This window comes from Tetrao urogallus, assembly GCF_951394365.1.
Source record: "Tetrao urogallus genome assembly, chromosome: 15".
NCBI classification, from domain to species: Eukaryota; Metazoa; Chordata; class Aves; order Galliformes; family Phasianidae; genus Tetrao; species Tetrao urogallus.
Window position 1 is genome coordinate 2319158 of NC_136828.1, and position 14273 is coordinate 2333430.

Sequence of the window (14273 nt, forward strand, 5' to 3'; positions counted from 1 at the left end):
GTGGGTGTTGTGCTAATGTAATAAAATAGTTTGGACAAACTGGCAAAGAGGTCGGTGATTAACTTTCACCCTTTCAGGAGCAACGCTGTCTGTGCTGTGACTTCAGTTAATTGGGGCGGGTGTGGAAGGAAACCTGAGGCAAAGCGCGGATTCCATCACTGCAGGAAATGAGCAGGACTAAGAACCCCCAGAGCTGCTGAGGGAGCCAGGGCAGCTGGGCTCTGACAGGCCCAGCAAAAGGGGGAGATTGTGTCATGAAGACACTGCTAGAAGTCACTGATGCACCAAACCTCCTAGGAGAAAACACACGGTGCCAAGCTGACACAGCACATCTAGCGTTCATGAGGGCACCTGAGTGAGCAGCAGCAATCTCAGGCTCCATACAGCAAACTGCTCTGTGCTGGATGGACAATTTTTATTTCACATTTCCACTGCTTTGGATTCTGAACAATTTTTTACTATTATTAACAAATAAACTTCCAGTGGCATCAGGGACAGTGGAGCAGCCTCAAGAAATATCTCCGTTACTGCAGAGCTGGTATTTTCCTTCGTTACCATTTCCTAGGACAGCGGGTTGCTTCTGTATCATGATGGTTGTTGGTGCCTCAGTGGTTTGCGGCCTCTCCAGCTGGGATTCTCAGTGTGCTACTGACTGACATCCTTCACTCCAGTGCCTGCTGCCAGGATTCATCCCCAACTGTTTAGATGATGTGCTGCCGCTGGCTCTCAGTTTCCAGTAGAACGTTTCCCTGCAAGTGAAGCAAGCAAAATGCTAAGGTTTTCCTGAACGCATCAGCTTAAAGTGCACAGCCCCTCCAGACTGTCTTACAGGCACAGGAGTGAGAGCACCTCACACCCAAACTGCAGTCACGCTTCATTAGTTACAGCTAAGATGAACTTGGAGCTGACAGTGAGAGGAAGCTGAGCTGAGACCGTGGAATCCAGAACACCAGTCTGCTATGGCTGAAGAGATGTTTTCAAGCCTGCAGAGCTCCCTTACAGCACCCCAACACCAATTAAAGGTAGCTGGGCCCCAAGCTACAACACTGCTTGTTTGTGTGACACGGGCTTTGTTGTGCTTTCCAGGACAGCTGATCCTTCCTGGCAGGTTCTGGTGCTCTCAGTCCCCAGTAGGGGTGAGCCCAGCCTGAGGACCAGCACTGGAGGCACTGCAGGCCCAGCCGTGCCTCCCAGCAAGCTCCTGCGTGGCAGCAGCAGTGCCCAGCCCTGGTTCACCAGCTCACCAAAACACCCCCAGAGCATTGAATCAGGCACAGCCCTTCGTGGAAGCAGGGCTGCAGGAGAGGCCAACCACCTCCCTGTGGATGGATCCAGCATTTCCCCTTTGGTGCAGCAATGATGCAGTTTGGTTTCTGGCTTTTCTCTCCTGTCACACAGGACAGCTAGGGCTTCTCACATCAGTGGCTGGAAGGCCTGAGGCTAAGTAAGAAGCAATGCTGTACTTTTGCTTCTTCTACCTCTCAAGAACGGCAAATTCTGCTTAGTGTGGGGGAAAGACGACGACAGAACGTAAGAGCCTTCCTACCTCAGATGGGGTATCAGGAACTAAACATTTTCTTAAGTTTGGAAAGGAATCCCTCCTTGTTCTCCTCAGCCTCAGGCCTGTCAGCACTAGCCGTGGCCCTGCCACCTGGACACAAACAGCAAAGGGCTGCAGTCAGAAACATTCCTCAGCCTGCTCCACCTCCCACCAGCAGCCAACACCCCTGACAAAGGGAGAGAGTTATTCCAGACTGGGAATGGTCGAGCCGCCTGGTTTTGCCAGCATGCTCACACTTGGACACCTCTGACCATGAGGGGCCGCCAGCACCTGCCTGGCAGTGAGCTGCAGGACTGGGAGCACTTGCAGTGAAAAGTGCTGCACAGCCTGGAGCCCAGAACTCTGAAAGAATGACCCTGGTCCCTGCCCTCTTCCCAGCCCTCCAACCAGCAAGGGAACTCCTGTGCTGCACGCTCAAGTCAGGGGCCGGACAGGCTTTGAACACAAGCGTGGAAGTAGTGAGAGTCTGTCACTGAAAGCAAGTTGGTGACTTCACTACAGATGGATGTCGCCTAACGGAACAAAGACCTGCATGGCAGCCCCCGAAATGGCCTGTGTCCCCACGCTTCACTGCCTGTGCCATCACTGCTGCAAAGCAGTGTGAAACCGCAGCGGGAGCCTGTCACAAGCCATTCTTGTGCCTCAAGGAGAAACTGAACTCAGGCTAAAATGAAGAAGGCTACAGGTATTTCAGAACATATGTCTGCATAAGGAATCTTACTGGCAGCAGCCAACAAGTCCTTCTTATTTAGAAAAAGTCCTGAGAAGTGGCCACAGCAAAAAAAAAACCCCAAACCCAACATTATTTGCCACTCTGATTTATCTACAGTTTGTCAATAACAAAAAACCCAGATCTTCCTCAAGCTTTCTCTGCGCAGAGGACACAAAGCCCAGCCCTCCCCATCCTCCCCCAGCTGCCTCTCGAGCTCACGCTGATGCAATGCTGTGAAATGCTCAGGCCTGTGGCACAACGTGCCTCCATCTGCTCAGGGCACTTTCTGCCTCCCTGAACAAGGATAAGTGTTCAGCAGCAGCCTGTCTCTAAACTGCCAACTACTGGCACTGCTTTTAATCCAACTTGTTGCTTAATTGTGTTTAAGAGATCTCTGCCCTTCCTCTCAAGATTGATCTCTAATGTTTACTTGCAGTGGAAAAAACAATCCCATTAAGTTCTGTGCTATCAAAGCACTATAAAAGATTGGTAAGTGTAGTTCATTGCATGTTGCAATATCCTGAACTTCAGCCTACATCCTCAGGTTTTGGCATGTGATGCTGAGAAGACCTGAGTTTCCAGGATCCAGGCAGCTCTCACAGACTCCTTTGCCTAGCAGCACACAGTCATAAATGCCCATTTTGGTTTCATACAAGAACAAACCACAGTCTATCAGGCATTAAAAAGCTCACTGTTCCAGTATGAGCAAAGAAAACATTGGTTTGTTAGCAGAAAAGATCAAACCTTGCCTTTCCTGACTGTTCAACATATATTTTGTCTTTAGTTGCTGTAAGGAAACTGCAAGGCCACAGCTTGAACTGGTGATTGAGCACCTGGTGAAGGGGTGTAGCTGGCCCAGGGAGCACAGGAATTGTTTGCACCTGTGCTTCCTATGTGACCAGAAGGGGGCCAAGGTAGGGCAGATCCCTCCAGGGCTCATAGAAGGGCCAGCCACTAAAGGAAGAGCATCCCCTGGATCTTGGCTGCTTCCTGAAGAGTGCTGTGTAACCAGGGAGCTCCTTGATCAGCTGGGTGAGTTCAACTCTTCTTTCTGTATGTGATTATTAGTCTACCTGCAGATACTTAGCCTGATATTGCCAAGAACGTGTCAGAAGTGACTTTGCTTCTCTGTGAGCAGAACAGCTGCTACTGATGCCAGATAGGTTTCAGTGGAGACCTATTGAGTTGAGACACAATTGCTGGATCCAGCTTTTTAATCTGGAGCCGAAAATGCAGCTTTACAAAGCTCTCAGCTAACTGCATGATCTCTACCTGCTTGGTGCTGCCTGCTGACTACAGCCAACACTCAGCACCAATGAACATTTCTATCCAAGGCTTCCCCACGTGCACAGAGTATGGCTCGGAGCAACCTTGACAGCAATGCTCCCCTTCAGCTTTCAAGGAGAAACATCCCACTGCAGGCAGAAGCAAGCACTGAGAAGAACTGATTCTCTCAGAACTGAGAGCTGGCCTGAAGCACGTTCCCTTCTCCTCCTCTGCAATGAAGAAGTTACTACTGGCACAGGGGTGAGAGCAGGCAGTAGAAGGCGTCCATCACTGTAGTGAGACTCACCAGATCTTGTTGGGACCCTGCAGTATTTCAATACCTACACCTCGGTCACACAGACTCTGCCCAGTGAATAGCACAGTAATGCTTCCTGGGAAGAGGCTACTTCTTTGTTTTATGCTGCAGCCTACCAGCATCACACTGGAATGATTTCTAAAATAACGTGCTTGGCAGCTTGTGCTGCCACCACCACCTGAACGCCACCTCAGCTCACCTGCCTGGGCCTGAGCCCTCAGGAAGCACTGAGCACACCCACACCAGCTCCACGGGGAAGGGACGCTCATTCCCACAGCTCACCTGATGCTGTGTTGGTGACTCCATTCACTGTGCCATCCACGTCTGTCTCATCCTCAGCATAGCTCATCATTAAGGCTCTCTGGCGATCCGTCAGCCTCCTGCAGGTCAAAGACAGAAGCACTGGTAATGGCTGCCTTTGGAGACAAATGTATCTGCACGTTTCCTTAGGCTCCTCTGGCAGCAAGCACAGGAGGCAGCTACTGGAAGTAGAGGCTAACACTCTTGGCATTCACTGAGAATCCCTATGGTGCTCTTCATGTGAGCAATCTATAAATCAGCCCAGTGGGACGGATGTGACCCACTGCTTTTCACCAAAAAACCCAAAATCTCTTGGAGTGCTGAGAGGAACTGTGGAGCTGCAATGGAACATCTTAGGGCAGAGCTCAGGGAATCAATTCCTTGGCTGACTAGCGCAACGTAAGCTGAAGAGTTTGCTTTGCTACACAAGCAGAGGGCAGTCAGTGTCAGGCAACAACCTTCTGAGGACTTGTAAGCTGTAGTTCTAAGAGCACAGACGTGTCAGAAGCCAGAATGCTGATCTATGTAACTGGGATCCAGACAGAAGTTGGCAGTTCTCCATGAACACCAATACCATGCAGGTGTAGGGCTACCTACATATTTCTGGGGTTTAGGATTGCTTACGGCTGGGTTGCCAAATTACAATTACAAAAGAGAATCTGTTTCACGTTAGAATAAAAAGCAGAGAAGGTAACTGTCCAAGGAATTCTCAAAACAGATCTTGATAAAGCAGTGAGAAATCCTCATAAAATCTTCCCGAGCCCAATTTCTTGCAAACAGCTGAAGACTTCACAGAAACTTGCATTACTTACTGAGGAACTTTGATCTTTATGTGAATGTAGTGGTCTCCGTAGCCATAACTGTTAACCTTGGGGATGCCTTTCCCACTCATTCGAATTCTCTGGTCTGGCTGAATACCAGGGGGAATCTGTGAACACAGAGGTGCCACATTCATTACTCCACTGTATGCATGTATGTAGTTATTACGTGTTTATCACAATTAACTATTTCTCTAGCAAGATTCAAAATAAGATGGCAGACCTGGTACATCAGTGGCAAATTTCCATCAGTACTGATGGAAAAGCTTTTTCAGGACAGAGTAAAAGAACCCAGCACATTTTAGAAGGTATTAGATGGGATTTGTCCAGCAATCCATCCAGCCCCTCCTTCCCTACAGCGAGGTGTAAAGGTGTGACCAAAGCAGGTCACAAACTACCCGACACTCAATCCTTAACAAGTCTGAAAGCTGATCTTGATAGACTCAGATTTACAGCATCTTTACAGAAAAGGAAAAGGCTCTGATGCCCCACACTGATTGGTGGCAGAGCTCTTCCACGCCACGCTACTTACTGTGATATTGATCGTCTCGTACAAGCCTTGGCATCTGGCTGTCCCTCCCAGAACAGCCTGTGCTACTGAAATAAGGAGGTCAGAATGGATATCTGCTCCATTTCTTCTGAACACTGAACTTTTTTGAACCTAAAAGGCAGGTAATTCCACAACACAGTGAGCAGAACAACACAAAGGTAACAAGGTAAACTGCTTTGAAAGATCTCAGCAGAAAACATACCAGAAAGCAGCAGTCACATTCTTAACATCCATGGTCATGACTAAGAAGTTTAGCTTAATGTTCAGTCTTTTGTAAAAACACAGATCATTACATAACTCTAATTAGCCAGAGGTTTGGGAGTATGTCTGCTTATCTCTGCAACTCCCCCCCTAATCCTGTTTGTTAGTTCATTACAGTCAGTGCCATTCTGCAGAGACAAAGATGACACTGTCTTGTCCAGGATCCTGAAAAAGGGAAAGCCAGAGAAGGAAGGCAAGAACTTTTGTAGTGGCTTCACAAGCTGGAAGAGAATTCAATTCTACTGCACCATGAAGGTGATGGAAAAAAGTTCTCATTGACAGAGGTGCATATAACAGGGCACCTGCAGGAGAAGAGGGCCCCAGCTACAACAAATGTGCAAAGCAGCACTTAATGCAAATCTGCAAAAGGACAATTGACCCCCCAGCCTCCTGTGTGCACTCCTGCAGCCCTGCTGGGCACTGCAAGCTGAAAGATCCTTCAGATCTCCACATCAAAATCTCACAGCACTGAGAACCTGCTCTGTATTTTGATGCACACGACCATGAAGGCCTCATCCTGGAACAAGCAGCACAGCTCCTGAGGAGCAGACTGAACATTACAATGCACATCTTCTGCAAGCTCACGTGGATCGCGTTACCTCAGCTGTTTCAAAGGATCACTTGCTTTCTCCTGTCAGACTTCCCTCACAGTTGTGAAGGGAATAAAATACAGCATTAGTAACAATACGCACCCGGAAGGTGATGAAAATTTCCTTCCTGCCTACAGGCATCCGAACTGTCTGCCCATCCTCAACACCTGCAAGCAGGAAGAGGGGAGAGAGAGGAAAGTTATTTTGTGTTGTAACCCACGTGCTACTGCAATTCCTGCAGCTTTTCTGCTCAGACCCCCTGCCATCCCACCTCAGCAGCACCTGAGGAGCCGAGGCACAAGACTGCCAGCAGAAAGCACAGCAAGCCCCAGTCTGGGAGGTGCAGCAGCACACAGCTGTGCCTCAGATTGCTGCTGCCAAGCAGAGGGGAGCCCCTTCCCAGCTTTGTAACCTCAAGCCCTACAGAATTCTTCTAGGAAATGCATCAGACTGAGGCATACTGGGCAGCTTCTGCAAGCTACTGGAGAGCTCCATGCTGCCGCTCAGGGCAGTCCCAAGGCATCAAGTCTTCAGTCCCACTGCTCCTTTTTCTTTTTTTTCCTTCCACTGACAAAAGCAAACAGCAAACTTTTCTGAGCTAAGCGAAGGCTTTCAAGATTCCCATCCCCACTAATTTCATCCAGAACAAAGGGAAATGCAAGTTGACCAAATCTTTTGAAAGTTTCACTCTTCAAAACTTGTCTAGAAGGATCCATACAAGAACCAGAACTTCAGCTCCAAAAGGGGCAAACATTTTTATCTACCACGTACGAATGCACGGTCAGAAAGTTTCTCATCATGAACACTTTCAATGACCAAGCCATCAGTCTGTTTTGTTCTTAAGATAACTTCTCCAAAGCAAAACATGTTTATATTGCTTTGACACCCGCAGCTGGCAGAGAAAGCCACACTTTACAGGTAAGTGCCTCACAGCCTCGTGGAAAGAACTGTGGTCAGCGTAACAGACAGCAGCACACCAATGCAACACTAACCAGCTGGCACAGGAACTATCACTGTCTTCCTCTGTTTGGTTTGCCCTGTCCCTCGGCACACCACGCACGGAGTTGCGATGATGGAAGCACGACCTCCACATCTTCGGCACGTAGAGCGCATTACAAAAGGGCCTGTGTTTATTGTTTCCTAGTGAAGAAAACAGATCACAAATGATCATACAGATATTTGCTACCAAGATGGTACTTCTCACTTCCACACCAGCGACTGGGCAAGCATATCTGGGCTCTCCTGATAGCACAAACCTGATAGGGCAGTTCAGTGATAGCACTGTAGGCATGGAGAAGGTAAGTGGCTCAGAAATACAAAGATACTTGTGAGAAGCTGGGTCAGATTCTGATATGACAACTGAATCATATCTGGTTTCCACTGAAAACCATCACAGCTATGAGCAAGCACGTCATGGCCAGGTGAAGTGAGACAACATTCACCTCTAGGATTTGAGGCAGAAGCAAGAATGAAGCTCCTTGCAGTGCTGATTCACAAGGCACTACAAACATCTGTATTCCAAAGAGCCCGAGGGCAATTCACTTTCATGAATTATTACCTCTGTATGGTAACTGAGCCAAGGCCACTGACTGAGCATCTGGGGAAAGGACCAGTCAGCCCAAGGAGCACAGGTGAAGGCAATTCAGCTGTGTGATGGGAAGGGCTGGAGCCTGGCTGCACCTCTCTTAGACCTCATTTAAAAGCTGACTGCCTCTGAGGAAGGATCTCTTTATGGAGAGCCCTCCTTGGTGGAGTTTTCCCCTGTGAACTTGGAATCTTCTGATACAGGTAAGCCATTTCCCTTCCCTTATAGCACCTTTTTGTTGTGCTGATCCATTGATCATTACATCTCTGGTGAAACACCTCTTCCTATCACACTGATCTGTCCGACTGCCACTGCCACCACCCAAGAAAAAGTTATGGAGACTAAGCTATGGACCCAACTCTGAAAGGCAGCCCTCAGGCTGAAACACAGGAGGAGACAGTGGGAAAAGCCTGCCTCCCACTCTGAGCAGCCATACCCTCTCTGTGCAGGAACCTACTCTGGTCACAGACTGACTGCCAGTTCCCGCTGTGAAGCACAGGAATCTGAAGGCTAAAGCTCGGATATTTCTTTACTTACTCTAAGCAGCAAGCGACTTCTCCTTCAGTGGTTACCCTAGAACTATCCTTGCTTTCCTCTCTCCTCACCCCCTCAATTCAAAGTATTCTATTTAAGCCCTAAGTAGTTTCAGAATTGTTACATCACATAAATATGGCTGGCTGGACGCAGTGCCAGATGACCTGGTCTTGCTTTTAGCTTGCCAGCACATTTTAAAAATAAGTATTCCTAGTGAAGATGACATCGAGTCCACGTTAGCCTGGCTTCACTCAAGATAAGCTGATGATGTTAATGAGGAACTGTGGGAGTGACTCGTGCCAAGAAAAGCATAGCAAATGTCTCTTAAGAAAGACTCACCATGCCAGTGCCATTGCAGTAGTGGCAGCGCTGCACTTTGGTGCCAGGTTCGTTTCCTTTCCCGTTGCACCGCTCACAGGCATCGTTGATGTTCACCACGATCTCCTTGTTCACGCCTTTTGCTGCTTGTGTGAACGTCAGCTCCATGATGTACTGTACAGGAAACACTGCCATCAGCCCTCAGCCGATGTGTGATGGGATCTTAAGCAAAGCAGAATTGGTTTTGGCCAAATATCAGTGCTTAAATTATATCCACGTAATGGAAGGGAGAAGAAACAGGTGGGTGCACAACATGTGCAGAAGTGCTCTGCCTCGTTCTGGGAAGAAAGAGTCTGTTCCATATGAATAAGAAGGGACACAAAAGGATGGCAAACGTTACAGCAGTGATGATTATACCAGTTTTGTAGAAGGAATGGCTTAATAGAGAAGAGGAAGGCAGAAGTTGTGATTTTCTGTTCTTAGAAAAGGACTTTATTACGTCCAAGCATTTTATTTAAAGGGAATACAGCAATGGGGACAGGTAGAGGCTTTCAATCCTAATGAAAGCATCTGCTCTCCCTCAATGAGCTCCTTACTCAGCAAAGAAAGTCATCAGCAAAGACGACTCCACAACAGGAATTTCTGTTTATCATAGAAAAGTAATTTCTAATCAAGACAGAAGTACTGAATACCAAGCATTTCTGAAGGCATTACCTGAATCAAGGTTGTCAGTGCTTAAATAGCATTTAGTCGCAGTACAAAGAACAAGAAATAGGTTTTAAAATGAGCTCTGCTGCAGAGTTAAGCCAATTAAGTTGAAGAATTCAGCCAATTAAGCAGTCAAATCCAACGCTGGAAGGCTCGTTTTATAGTTTAAAGGCATTCTGTGGTTTTCAGCATTGCATTACAAAGCAGACATGTAAAACAAATCAGAGCAGGAAAGATGCCTTACAATGATAGAAACTGTTTGGCAGCACTGATGGGTGTGAATAAACACCAGATGAAGCCCACAAAAAAAATACCGGCGTGGAGAATGCATCCCATGGCTTACCAAAAACACTCCCACCCTTACAACAGGACGCTCACATGCTGACCACCTCAGAAGCAAACTCTTTGCTGAAGCTCGCTCTGTGACAGCCTAGTGTCACACTCCAGCTTTTGTGGTTTTCATTTTGCAGTCAGGAAATGCACCCGTTTCGTACCTCCTGCGGCTGGTCGAAGACATTCTGAAAGTCACCAAAGGAGGATCCTGAAAACTCTCCAAAGATTTTCCTGAAGAGTTCCTCCGGATCAATCGATGGACCGCTGCTCCAATACTGGCGCCCAGCACCAGCACCTGCTGCACCAGGATCAAAACTGGCTGTCCCGTAAGCATCGTACTGCTTCCGCTTCACTTCGTCACTCAGCACCTTTAGGCAAAGGAACAATGCCATCAGGACACTCCTCAGATCCCAGACAACCCAGAGAGCCCTGCACACCGCCTGGGACAGAGGCAGCCCCAGGAGAACTCCAAGCTGTCCGCATTACCAACCCTATGATGCTCAAACATTTGTGTCATTAGGAAGAGCCTGGATGTGGGTCTGGGCAGCCTGGTCTGGTGGTTGGCGATGCTGCTCATGGTAGGGGGGATGAAACTAGATGATTTTTGAAGTCTTTTTCAACCCAGGCCATTCTGTGATTCTATGAAGATCATTCCACTCTTGTGAGCGGATGAGTTAATGAAAAGCCTCCTCTTCTGTGCTATCTTGTCATCAGGAAAATGGCAAGCTCTTACCAGTTTGTGATAAGCAAGGATAACTTACTTTACATACATGATCATTCATGTATTTCTTAGAAGCTGGTGCTAAGAATGCTTGGGTGAATTTGGAAGCCCGAGAGGCACAGCCAGCACAAAGCAAGGCAAAGAGCACAGTGCAATGAACCCTCCTCAAAGAGCCACTACCTGCTGACTGTTCTGTTTGTTTGCTCATTTAAGATGTAATTCCACTGCAGTGACCATCTTTCCTATCTATGCCAATCACTCGCTGCTAAGAGCAAGAAAAAATGGAAGGAGCTGAAAGCATGTTTAGCTACACTGGAAATGTGGGGGAGATCATTTGCTGGAGAGATGAGTGGGGCAGAGCTGCTGAAGTGTAAAATGGAACACGTTGACACTGTGCATGCAAACACAAGCAAGAGGAGGAAATATCTCCCCCCATCTAATCCAAGTGCCGCTCCAACCTTCTCTCCTTTTCACGATGGCAAAATGCTGCACGTTACCTCGTAGGCTTCTGCCAGCTGTGCAAACTTCTCCTTAGCTTTAGGGTCGTCCTTGTTTGTGTCCGGATGGTATTTCTTTGCCAGCTGAAGGAAAAAAAAGAAGCATTAGAGACGGGATCAATTTCGTTTAGCGCACGCGGGGCAAAGCCCAGCACTCGGCATCCCGGCAAGGCTGCCGTCATTGCGCAGCGCTGCGGGGCTGCAGCCGCCGTGCCGTGCCTGGTAGTACGCCTTCTTGATCTCCTTCTGGGTGGCGGAGCGCGGCACTCCCAGCACCTGGTAGTAGTCCTCCTTGCTACGGGCCGCGCTGCTGTGGAAGGAGGCGGCGGGAAGGCGCTTCGTCCCTGCGGGAGAACAGAACGGAGCGGAGCGGCCGTGAGGCAGCCCGCACCACCGGCACCGCGGCCCGGCGTCTCCTCCCCGCTCACCCGCGTGCTGAGGCCCGGCGCCCGGCTGAAGGAGGCGGCGGGCGGCGGGGCCGGGCGCGGCGCCCAGCCCTCGGACGATCCAGACCAGCGGCAGCCGCCCGTCCCTCGGCCCGCGGCTCCTGACGGCGGCGGCGGCGGCGGCGGCCCCGAGCCAGCGCGAGGCGCTCCCGGCCGCCATCTTGGCCCGCGCGCGGCTCTGCGCCTGCGCCACGTCGGGCCGGGCTGCGCGTGCGCGAGGAGGGAGAGCGTGCGCGGGAGCGGCCGGCGGGCGAGCGGTGCTGCGCGTGCGCGGAGCGCTGTTAGCCGGGGCGGGAACGCGGGAGGAGGGCGCGGAGGTGCGAGGGGGTGGCAGGCGGGCGAGGTCGCGCTCCGACCCGCTCCTCCTCCTCCTCCTCTTCCTCCTCTTCCTCCTCCTCGGCGGCCGCGGTTAGCGCCAAACGCCGCCGCGCTGCCGGTTCCCTCTCCGCCCCGCGTTAGCGGCTGCGCTTTCGCAGAGGTACGGGCTCCGACCGCGGGGTGCCCTGCGAGACGAGGCCCGCGTGGGCCCGGTGGTGCGGTTGAGAGAGGACGGGCAGATGGCGGCCGCGCGGCTCCCTTCAGCCCGGCGCGTTCCGTGATTCCTGAGGAGAGCGCCGTCCTCACTGCGCTCCTTCGGCCACCCGGCTCAGGGCCGTGCCGGTTTCGTGCCTCGATGCTAACGGAGCTCCGCGCTGCGCCGTGCGGGTGCGGCTCCTTTAAGCGCCGTGCGGGAACCGGGCTGCGGGACGGGACGGGAACGGGCGGGTGACACGGCGGGTGCGGGGCTCCGCTTCCCTGACAGCCGCACGCGGCGGTTCTGCTCGCTGCTGGGGGCGGGGCGGCGGCCTGCCGACATCGCGCTGTGTGGAGCAGCTCTGCCAGAACGGGAACCCGCCGTGCGCCGAGCCGAGCCGCGGGGCGGGGCCTGGCGGGGCAGGGCTGAGGGCAGGGCGGCGCGGCGCGGCGGTCCCGGCGCACCATGAACCGCTTCAGGGCGTCCAAGTTCCGGCACACCGAGGCCCGGCTGCCCCGCAGGGAGGTGAGCGCGGCGGGCACCCCCCGCCGGCCCGTGCCGGGGAACGCGGGGGCGAGCCGGGACTCTTTCTAACGGGGCGGGACCGTGCGCGGCCGTGCTCGGTACCCGCGGCTCCGGGGCTGCCCGGGCGCCCCGTGTGCTCCGTGTGCTCCGTGTGCCGTCTCCCGGGGCAGGCGGCATCCCTTAAGCGATTCCTCCTCTGCAGCCACGAGATGCCCAGCCGGGCTCCCGGCCGCGGGCGCTTCCTGCCCATCGCAGGCTCCGCGGTGCTTCTTCCCCACCCCGCGACCCAGGCGGAGGCGATGCGTGCCGCCCACCTGGTGCGTGCCGCTTGCCGTGCGTGTGCTTCCCGGCTGGCAGCAGTAAGGCTGTGCCCAACGTGCCCGAGCAATGTGTGTATCAGGCAGGGAAGTGTGCAATACTGGGTGCTGAGCACCGCGCCCTGCCCGTGCCACCCCGCTTCCGCAGGCAGAGAGGAAGCACTGCAGGCTGGGGCCGGGTCCCAGCACCCACGAAGTCAGTGATAGTGTATCCTCTCAGCGTGTGGTGTGCAGTGTGTGGGCGCTGGGCTCTGCAAGGCTTCTGCCCCGTGATGAAATTGGACAACCAGCCCTGTTAAGTGGCGTGGTCCATGCTGGCTGCAGGACCCACTCTGCCCTTGTCCCTGCATCCCCATCCCCTGCACGCTCAGAAGGGAAGGGGAGGAGATGCTCACTCAGGGATGGGCTGTGCTGAGTGTCGCTGAGCACTGCTGGCGTGTGCAGCTTGTCCTGGGCTCCTGGAGCCAGCAGGCTGGTGGCATGGTGCAAGCCACTCTGCTTATGCATTGTGCTTTGGCAACAGATGGGTGCAGAATGTGGTGTAGACTATATGACCAGAAGTGGGGAGGGTGATACTGCTGAAAGTCTTTTGGTTTTGTTGTTTTTGGCCACCAACATGTTCAACTCATGGCATTTTGGCTTCAGCACTCACATTCCCTTTAACTTCCCATTCAAACCATCCTTATGCAAGGCTGGCCTGTCCTACAGGAATGGTCATGGTGACATCTGCACCAAATCAGGGAGCACATGCAGGCATCAGGACTGTCATAGCTCCACTTCGAAGGGCCAGGGGGTCTGGCGTTGGGAGTTTACAGCATCCCACAGGCAGGCACATCCCTGGCACTGTGCTGTCGACTCCAGCGCTGGGGTGCTCTGCAAGATGTCGAGGACAGGGTGCAGAGAGTCATTTGCTGTGTATGTATACGTGGGCTGTGTATGAAGGAGCCTTCTGAATGGCATTTCCCATCCGGGCGCAGGGAGCTGGGAGCCGTGACCCCGCTCTGTGGGGCAGAAGGCTCAGGTGTCGTTGCATCCCTGCAGAGCAGAGCTGCTTGTTTACCGAGGCAAAGATGGACACTTGACCTGACTGGATGGGAAAGTGTGATGTGACATCAGGATCACAGCTGGTTGCTTCTCCCCTCTGGCAGTGTGTTCTTGTGACATTTCTAGGCATTTTGTGGCTGGGGACAGCTGACTGACCCTCCCAGTCTGAGGACAGGAGCCTCCCCTTGGCATAGAAAGGGTTAACAGGCCTGCCACCATGCTGTGAGCTGTGACAAGGACCAGAGGAAGTGCTGCAGGAACTGCTGCTCTGTCGGGCCCCAAGAGGAAGCTGTGCAAGGAGAGGAAGCTCAGGTCTCATTTGAGGCCATGCAGCTCCTATCCTGCAAATGGCTTTGC

General features: G+C 52.1%; 2 protein-coding genes across 2 annotated transcripts in view; one reads left to right on the forward strand and one right to left on the reverse strand.

Annotated features, from left to right (window-relative positions):
• Positions 1-716: 716 nt before the first annotated feature.
• DNAJA3 (DnaJ heat shock protein family (Hsp40) member A3) lies at positions 717-11691 on the reverse strand. Its single transcript, XM_079543006.1, has 12 exons — positions 11499-11691; positions 11290-11414; positions 11071-11154; positions 10014-10220; positions 8833-8985; positions 7367-7514; positions 6477-6541; positions 5506-5634; positions 4968-5083; positions 4138-4235; positions 1547-1651; positions 717-749 (listed from the first exon to the last, which is right to left on the reverse strand). Exons 1-11 carry the CDS (start codon positions 11674-11676, stop codon positions 1560-1562), a joined length of 1395 nt encoding a protein of 464 aa, XP_079399132.1. The 5' UTR covers positions 11677-11691; the 3' UTR covers positions 717-749; positions 1547-1559.
• Positions 11692-12495: 804 nt separating this feature from the next.
• LOC306952368 (coronin-7-like) overlaps positions 12496-14273 on the forward strand; it is a gene marked incomplete at both ends in the record, with an annotated part of 34878 nt that continues 33100 nt past the window's right edge. The window contains one exon of the mRNA XM_079543075.1: positions 12496-12555. Coding sequence (XP_079399201.1) covers positions 12496-12555 — 60 coding nt within the window. The remainder of the gene's footprint in view (positions 12556-14273) is intronic.

Coding starts and splice junctions, on each gene's coding strand:
- DNAJA3 (XM_079543006.1), bottom strand. CDS start 11,676: ATGGCGGCCGGGAGCGCCTCGCGCTGGCTCGGGGCCGCCGCCGCCGCC. Junction 11,415..11,498: donor CGCCGGGCCTCAGCACGCGG/GTGAGCGGGGAG, acceptor GTTCTCCCGCAG/GGACGAAGCGCCTTCCCGCC. Junction 10,221..11,070: donor AGCTGGCAGAAGCCTACGAG/GTAACGTGCAGC, acceptor CTTTGCCTAAAG/GTGCTGAGTGACGAAGTGAA.